The 9,592-nt window shown below is 36.7% G+C and overlaps 1 protein-coding gene across 1 annotated transcript; it reads left to right on the top strand.

Annotated features, from left to right (window-relative positions):
* The first annotated feature begins 3,066 nt into the window (after positions 1-3,066).
* On the top strand, positions 3,067-6,268 carry LOC104101495 (wound-induced basic protein). Its single transcript, XM_009608947.4, has 2 exons — positions 3,067-3,234; positions 6,114-6,268. Exons 1-2 carry the CDS (start codon positions 3,164-3,166, stop codon positions 6,184-6,186), a joined length of 144 nt encoding a protein of 47 aa, XP_009607242.1. The 5' UTR covers positions 3,067-3,163; the 3' UTR covers positions 6,187-6,268.
* Positions 6,269-9,592: the final 3,324 nt, after the last annotated feature.

Raw genomic sequence — 9,592 nt, forward strand, 5'->3', positions numbered from 1 at the left:
TGAAAAAGATCCGATGCATCACTTGTACTGGTAGCGTCCTCGACACCGGTAAACAGGTCACGAAAAGGATCCTCTCCATTATGAGGCATGTCTAGTTCGAGGGCCCCAAAAGCTTGGGCTTCTTGAATCGCCCCTGCGGAAAAAGCAGGGAAGGTGGGTGAGTCTTCGATTGCTACTGCCCCAAGTGAATTACTTGGATCATTCTCTTCAGTTCGAAGAGATTCGGGGAGAGCCCATTCAGACATATCCCCTATCCGTTGGCTTCGATGGGAAGCATATTCGATCTCTAACAACTCGGGGACTCTGCCCGAATCTTTCTCTGATATATCCTCAGTTCGAGGTGGAGCCTTATGGACCACCATCGATCCAGCTGCATGTGGAACGTAGGTGGCCTTCTTCGTTCGGGCCGCCAGTACGGACCCATCAAATTTTTTTTTCTTTTTCTTCTTCTTCTTCTTCATCCCTCAGATGCAGAACTGATTCTACGATCAAAGGAATGGCATTCTTGTTCGGCTTACATGCCGTCCTCTTCTTCAGTTTTTGATCTTCGGGAACGGGGGCTCTTTTCCTCTTATTATCTTTCACCGGCTTTGGGATAGAGGCCGAAGCCTCTTCCTCGACAGACGAGGGCCTCAAAACCGCATCTTTGCCCATAACTACATATGGGAAATTTTATTAAAGTGTATGAAAAATATCTTGTTCGAACTACTAAAATATACGATAAAGGGGCTTACCATGATTTTTGGCCTCCCAACGGCCCTTCGACAAGTCACGCCATGAGCGCTCGGCGTATGAGGAGGTCGAAACCAGATCCCGTACCTAATTATTGAGATTGGGCACTGCGCCGGGCATCCAGGGAACCACTGCATCACAAAAGGGAAAATATCGGCAAGAAAGGAAATGAAAGGACAAAATAGTAGGAGATAACAACAGAATTATACTTACGCTTTATGTTCCACTCCTCGGGAAAAAGGCATCTTTTCGGTCGGAATCAGGTCCGAAGCTCGAACGAACCTGCCTATCTAGCCTCGATCCTTATCCTCGCCTATGCTCGAGAATAAAGTCTTGGTAGCTCGACGTTGAAGTTTTATTAACCCTCCTCGAAAAAGGCGAGGACGGTACAATCGGACGAGATGATCGAGGGTGAAAGGCATCCCCTCGATTTTGTTCATAAAATATCGGATCAAAATAACGATCCGCCAAATAGAAAGATGGATCTGGTCTGGGGTTATTAGGTATTTACGATAAAAATCTATGATAACGGGGTCGAGGGGACCTAACGTGAAAGGGTAAGTGTACACACTTAAAAACCCTCTCATGTGAGTAGTAATATCCTCTTCGGGAGACGACACTACCACTTCTTTGTTCCCCCAGTTACAATCTTTTTTATCTGCTCGATATACCCCCCCGGTTATGGAACAAATATATCTCGATACGGGCGTACATCGCCCAGGAACCGGCGAACCTTTATCGAGTTTGAAATCGGAGGTAAGAACCCACGCCGCCGGAATGCACTCCTTAGACCGTGGATCCACCGGTGTTTTGTCGGTGGCAGATTGGGAAGAAGAAGCTTTCTCTTTTTGGGGGACAGTTTTTGATGTCTTCACCATTTTTGGATTTAAAGAAGGTGACAAAGATTTTGTGGTTTAGAAGAAGAATTTTGCAGAAAAGAGTCACAGATCAGCGAATAAACTCAGAAGAGACGAAAAAGAACTTAAAAAATCTTGTGAAGATTGAAGAAGTAAAAGTGATGAATGGTGGACGAAAAGGCTATTTATATGTTGAAACAATGACGGTTCAATATCAGCGGTGGTCGACCACCGTCTGACACCCATTAAATGCCTTGGTAAGCTAAACCGACAGACAGCTATCACGGACGTCATAGTCGGGCTCGATGCAAACGCCAGCACTTATCCAATCGAGCCATTGAGAAATCATATCGTTTCTCACCATATCCTTTTCGAGAAATGAGGGGACTATCTGTATACGTTCAAAATAGATTTCGGCCTTCGTACGATTGATCGAGGTTGAAACATAATGGATCGAAGAAAGACTTCGTAATATCGAGATAGGTTCCGAAGATGGTATGAACGAGCTTCAAATTTTAGGTATAGATCAAACACCGAGTTCGAAGTCACTATCGAGCTCGAGTCCGAATCGAACTATGATGAGATGATTTCGAGCTTAAGGGGCAGAGGCCAACCGATACCGAGCCCGAATCATCACCTGATTCCGAGTCCACATCATCCAGAAGCAATACCGACCAACATTGAGGTCGATCGAGCTCGAGTTCACAGACAAGAGCCGTTGCAAACACACTAGGGGAGAAAATCTCGGCAGAAATTAGGAAAAAGCTGATTTATCATGGGTTCTCCACTAGGCATTTTTAATTATATCTAAAGTATGGTCCTCTACTATAAAGATGATGGTTACATTTTTGTAGAGGGTAGTTTTTTGGCTTACATTGTAATTCAAGCACCATATTCTCTTATATTCAAGAGTTACTCTTTTAAGCTTCATAAATTGATTCATCTTGCTTAGTCCTAAAAATCATCTTATTTACAACCTTGTTTATTTTGCATTCTTTGCAATCCATATTTGATATTTCTATTTATCCTTATAATTTATATTAATCTATATCACAAAATACTATACCAAATACTATACCGAATATCGAATACCAAAATTTTCGATTTCGGTACTTGAAAAGTATAGCAAATAAGGGCCCGGTCAATATTGTGAGCATTTTTGTCCTTTGAAGAATTAACCCAAATAACCGCTCACCCTATCACTTAAACTAAAAATAGCCAATGAGTGTATAATATATGCATAATTTATGTATTACATATGTATAATTTATATATAATCTATGTATATGGCTAGAAAAAGTAAATAATTAATATGACCGGCTTTTTGTGTGAAGATCCCTTGTCCTTTCCCCTTAAAACTACTCATTTGAAATACTTGGGCCTTCTTCAGTTCAACTACCAATTACGATAGTCCAATCGGTTTCCAGACGGCCCAATCCAACTTTCCGCATTTTTATTTTTTTGTATATGTAATATTGGAATTGTCAAAAGATTGGCTTGTGCTAGAGAAGTTCAAAGAGCAGAGAGGAGATTAGGGTTTTTGGTATATTAGGGTTTAAATCCGACCGACGACGATGATTTACGACGTCAACTCGCCGCTTTTCCGATCCTTCCTTAGCCAGAAGGGTGGCGCCTCCGACAAGAGGTATGCACAATTCTCTCTTTGGCTGTAAACTAACCGTCGCCTCTCCGACAAATTTTTTCATAGTATTGATGTTATAGCAGTTTTGTTTGTGGAAGGTGAAAAAGGTTGATATTTCTGCATAGCCATATTGATTCTGTCATAGTTGTGACTTTTCCTGTTTTATTTGTTTCAATTGTTATTTCAATGGTCATTTCGATTAGGCTTCGCTAGCGAGTAATTTTTTTGTTCGAAATGTCTTTGCCCTGTGATTTTCATACATTTGAACCTCTGGCGCCTTATTTTGACTCCGGAGAGAATGTAAACCCATTAATGATGCATGCCATAGCTATTGGAAATTGGTAAAGTAAAGAATGTATCTTGGTGTTTGGATGGTACTCCTATGGTGTTGTGAAATGGTCTAGATAATTGATCAAGTTTTTGGTATAGACGTTATAGGTGTTGGGTTAACTGGAATGGGTGTCTATGAGCTTCATCTAGATTATACTTGTGGCCCAGTTAAGCGTTGGTTCAATTAGAGTCGAAAAGTCAAGAGTCAAGCCAACTTAACGCTTGCACATTTAGGTCACGAACACAAATTCGAGTATCTGAACTGGCTTGTCTAACTTTCAACAACAGATCTGTGAGCATCAAATGATCAGAATAATGTGTATGTTTACGTGCATGAAAAGATTTGAAATTTGTAAGCATAATTAGATTCCCTATCATATCTAGGGGCGGAGTCACAGTGTTAGTTGCGGGTTCGGTCGAACCCAATAACTTTTGTTCAAATCTTGTATTTGTATTAAGAAATTCAATGAATTTGTATAAATTATTAATTTAGAACCCAGTAACTTAAAAAAATTATAATCCCGAACCCATGAGGTTCAAATCCTAGCTCCGCCTCTGATCATATCCTTTGTATTCTATTACCTGCTCGTTCTTGTTGTTTGTTTCCTTTTCTTATTTTTCTGCTGGTGAGATCTGCATAAGTTCTTTTTGGCTTCTTATATAGATATCTCAGTTGGTTCTGCTCTATGGCAAGTTTTGACAAGTAGAATATACGTTTGACATGCAATCCTGTGAACTCACCTTGTGTCTTGGTTAGTTTTCTTTGTAGATAAGGAGAGTCTGGATTAGTTGTCTTATTCACTATAAGATGGACTGAAATGTTTTTACGCTTCATCGAACCACTGTCTTGTATCAACTAGCCACTAGAGATTTAACACTGAAAGTTAGAGCAGCAGGTTGCTGAATGTAATATGACAGAAAGCATGTATCGCTATGCCTTCATTTAATTACGAGATTTTTTTTCCAGTAAATGATTAGTTGCTATATATATATTTATATATCTTAAATTTTTTTGTGAAGTGCTCAGTATTCCCTTAAAAAGAAGAATATACCTCTTCTGGAAACTTAACGTTTAAAGAAAAGATTAAGAAACTCTACTCTTTATAAAGTAGAAGAATGGAAGTTGCAAATAAATAAATGACCGAAGAAAAGAAGGCTATCCGTATGGATTTCCCATACAAATAATTTTGGTAAAGCAAATAGTTACCGTGACGTCTCAATTTGAATTCTCAATTTGATTTCTCCAAAGCATGTTAAATTGCTGTTGAAATTGAAAGTCTTAGCGGATTATGTCTGTAATTTGTATAGAAATATCTCTACATCAATTTAAAAATTTAGCATTGTTACAATTCTACTGTAGGGTCCTAACTTTTTCAGATTATAACAGCATAATCATATAATTTACAAATGAAGCTCTAACTTGTTCATATGCCATACAAAGACATTTATTAAGTTCCTAAAAACATAATAAGAGGTTTTGTCTTACGACATAAACTAACCACCGAAATAAAAATTAACATGAAGAGAACGCAAGGAAGTAAGAATTGCAAATAACATTTATGACTTAAATGCTGAGAAAAAAGGTCTCAGTTAAAGGAAAGTAAATACAGTATAATGGCTACTTCTTTATAGACTTTTTTAGAGTCATCCGTAAACAATTGGAAATTTCTGGAGCACTATGAATTGTCTGACTAATAAAATTATACGTTAGGACTTTAGATTTCTAAAGTAGCTTGTTATATAAAAGTGGAGAATTCCACAACTTCATTGGTTTAGAATCTTCAAAAACATTTCTTTAGTGATATTTAACACTATATTATTATAATAAGAAGGTTGCTGTATTAATGGAGCATTGTTGCACATAAAATGTTTTTTTTGGTTTCATTTTTTTTCTTTCAAAATCCAGTGTTTTAAAGTTGATCTTGAATCTATCCTTCAGATCAATCTTGATATCTAAACCTCAACATTAATCTCTCTCAACATTAATCTCTCTCTCTCTCTCTCTCTCTCTCTCTCTCTCTCTCTCTCTCTCTCTCTCTCTCTGACAAATGCTATTTAACTCAAATAGAAGTGGTGGTAGTTATCCAAGCTGCTGCATCTAGCAATTCTGCACTTGTCAAAAGCATCATTGTGTAATGAGATAGCTCACATGCATGTTCTTTCCTTTAAAGGGTATTTTTTTTTCTTTTCTAAATGTTTGGATTGAGGCGTAATTAATTTTATCAAATCTAATTATGTTTCCATGCCAACTATGATACAGCTGCACTCCTTACTCCAACAAACAAGGGTAACCTTTCCTCGCTGAATATTATAGCGATGCTTCATTTTATTCCGATTGTATTTTCTTTCCTGAAATGTATATCACGTTGTGTGATGGATTGGGAATGGGTTTTTCATAACTCCATTATATGAAGGCTCTTATTTCCTCAATTTAGGTCTTTTCTTTATGTCGAAGCTGATCTGTGATGCATATCCGACGTAGTCATGCACATCTTTCTGCATCCCTTGATCTTTATGTAAGAATGCTTCTTACATCTTTATAATTTTTCCAGGAAAACAGAAGAGCAGAAGCCAAGGGAACAGAGGCCAAAAGCTAGTGAAAACAAGCCTGTTATGAATGAGTGAGAGTGAAAGATGTAGACTTATTTTATTATATATGGAATGTTGTTGAACAAGGCTTTTAATGAAATGCTGCTTGACATTTGAATGCGTCGTTTTGTAAGAGATTTCACTTTTCTTCTTTTTCTACTTCGTTATTGTTCCCAGTCCTGATTTTTGGTTTGTGGGATGAGAACCGGGGGTTGAAAAGTGCAAAACTCAGTTCAACCTCCTAGTGAATCCAGAATGTCTAGAAAGTTAGGAGGGGGGATTTGAGGGGGTGTTTTTTTGTTTTGGGGGGGGGGGGGGGGGGGGAGAGATCAGATGCTTCCCAATTTGACTTCTGCGATCTAAACTCAATTTCGTTTTCTGGTACTATATGCGTCACTGGCCGTAGATGTAACTGTTTCTAGATGGATGGTAATAGTTAAGTAAATTCATTACTTATTTTTGTGATGTGATTTTTCTTTCTTTCTCGTAATTCTACTCTGAGTCTTAGGGAGGATATTACAGCCGTTAGTGGCTACTGGATAGGTTAAAAGGGTGTTAGTTATCCGAGTAATTACTAGATGGCAGGGGCATGATTGTCGGTCCAGCATTGCAGGATGATGTGTAGTTAACTTCTTATTAACTAGTACTAGTAGTACTGTCAACTGTGCTAGTAGATATTTAGGGTTTGTTGGTGCTCTATAATTGGAGAGATTAGCAAGAAAACATGTAATCATGTTGGAGATTGACTAATTGTAAAAGTTCTTAAAGGGGTCATGTACAAAAAAGCTACTGATGGTTGGATGCTCTTTGACGCGACTGTGAAACCGTCACGTAATGGTACCTTTGACAGAAATTGAAAAAGGAGCTTTTTGGTGTGTTTAAAGATGCACTGTTCCATGTGATAATTGATATGAGCCACCTTCTTTTGTTATTGCTTTATTTGTTAGTCCCATTCATGGTTGCAGTGCGGTCCTTGCGGAGTTTATTTGTAGGTTTAGAATAATATTATAGATCTTATCAGAAATCAGGAGAAAATGGATCTACTCCATTTGTCTAAACTTGTTTTGGGGATAATTTGACCTGTATGAGCTAAAACAAATGGTAGAAGACACTTATTTGACTCATTTTCAAAGACAATTGCAGGTATCTTCTTTTCTTCTGTTAGAGCACCTCTAATTTTTAGTTTAGTATAGGTGAAATTGCACCTAAATGTCTTATAGGGAGTAGTATATTGCTTAGAAAGAAGCTTATGGTATTATTACTCTACCCTGAAAAGGCCAAGTGGTTGGTCGGAACTTATTCCAAATTAAAAAGAATTCTTACTTAATTATTATAGTGAATATAATTAAAATGGTAACAACAGACATTAGGGGACATCACTTTTTTGACATGAAAAAAAGGTGAGAGAGGGAGAAAGGGGCCCTCTTCCCTCTCCATAGCTGTAGAAAGTGTGGGTATGCAAAATGAGTGGTTTCCCATGTGATTCATCTAACTCCCCCAACCACACTCTTCGTTACCTTTTTTTTCTATTGACGGTCTTCTCACAAAGACTGAAAATTAAGCAATTAATCTTTTCCTTTCTCCATGCACTACATGACGATTAAATGATGTTTAAGAGCCTGCCGACTGTTAAATGATGTTAATTATATTCATTAGATAAACTAAGATTCAACATCACAAATTATTTTTCAACATTTCATTTCTTTTCACTAACCTGGAAGGACTGAAAGATGAATTACTCATTCTGTTCTATTTCATATGGCATAACTGTATTCTCAGAATACTTGAGCAATACAGATCATGAATTATAGTAGTATTCTTTTTTATAACATGTAAATATATAAGTGAATCGATATTAGACACACCAAAAATTACATAATTTGGCTCTCTTATTACGAACTCATAAATTCAAAAAGAGTAGTTATTTGAGTGAACGTTTGCATGCTCCCTTTTTTCTTCTTCTATTACTACTATACTTTGCAGATGAGTTGATGATTTATTGAGTAGCCAACGCGTTCGTTTAGCCATCAGGCAAAGTAGAACGCTTTAAGAAGTAAAAAGTTAGAGACAATCAGAAACTTTATTGTTAGTAAGAACAAGCGTGCATTTATTCCACACTAGATTTCGTTTCATCTTATCAGTACATAAAAGATTAGTCAATTTTGTCTCTATTTGATATGTCATAATTAGAATTGTAACGTGCGGATATTGGAGAATACATGCATCATTTCTTTATTTTTTTAATGGAACAAGTTCATAGCTCTTATTAATTTCTTAATGCTAGTGCTAGAAAAGCCGCGAGATAGAAATTGACAACGTGATGATAAAGGAGTAAAAAGGCTTTAATTGGAATTCCTTTGAAGTCTATATTTGCTTCACCAACTTGCGTTCAAGTCTCAATTAAACATAGCAAAATGAATAAACCATTCCAATTGTAAATTAGAAAAGGAAAGAACTTAATTGGAGAAGATTTTATCTGATCCTCTCATCTTTTGTGCATCCTCTACATTACTGTGTAAAAAGCATTCATAAAGCTAGCAAATAAGTAAAATTTATTGGTCTTTACTGATGTGAAATATTACCAATATTGCGCTTGGAATACTGTCACTTGCGTATTTCAATTTCCTTTTTTTAAAAAAAGAAAAGAAAAGAGGGCAACGAATTTGTTCCCCGATATGATGGTTAACAAACCAGAATTAGAATCTCATTTTTACAAGTTCGAAGTATTGAATTATGTAATGTCACACATTGAATATTCAACGGCATCCAAAGGAGCTTATGATTGTTTTGAACATCTACACCCTTTGTCTCAACGATTGAAGCTCATACTATTTTACATTGTATTAGATCACGTTCATAGTAATATTGTCTTGGGTTGAATTCTTTAATTGTTTCATACAAATGGCATCTTTAAGTTTCTCTTTTACTTACTTTGTTAATCATAAAAAGAAAAAAGTTACGATAAAAAATACAATAAGATAGATTAATTAGAAGTTACAAATTTGAATAAAAAAAAGATTTTTTTGAAAAGAAGCATTTTTTCTTAAATGAAACTTATATTATTTAAATGTGAATTAGTCGAACTAAGAAGTTCCGAATATTATAGAAGAAGGTGAAAGAAAAAAATTAACAAGAGGAAAGGTCTGTCTTCCATTATTAGTTGGTGACTTTTACTCTCTCTATTTCTTCATTTAACTTCACAGCCCTCACCACACGGCCAAACCCAAACAGACGTATGGAGAGAGAGAAAGGAGAGCACATTCTAATTCCTATATCAACGCCGCATTTACAATTCACAATCCGACAACTTTTCTTCTTCCTGTTTGCTTAAACTAAAATAGAAACAACAGTCTAGATTCTTCTCCGTTTTCTTCTTCTTCTTCCCCATTTCTTCAATTTTTCAATTCACCACTCATCCACCTTCCCCTGGAGAACAAAAGAA

This window comes from Nicotiana tomentosiformis, chromosome 1 (genome assembly GCF_000390325.3).
Source record: "Nicotiana tomentosiformis chromosome 1, ASM39032v3, whole genome shotgun sequence".
NCBI lineage: Eukaryota > Viridiplantae > Streptophyta > Magnoliopsida > Solanales > Solanaceae > Nicotiana > Nicotiana tomentosiformis.

Excerpts from the sequence above, each read along its gene's own strand:
- LOC104101495 (XM_009608947.4), top strand. The coding sequence starts at position 3,164 with ATGATTTACGACGTCAACTCGCCGCTTTTCCGATCCTTCCTTAGCCAG. Across the intron at positions 3,235-6,113 it reads GGTGGCGCCTCCGACAAGAG|GAAAACAGAAGAGCAGAAGC; the intron begins GTATGCACAATT and ends TAATTTTTCCAG.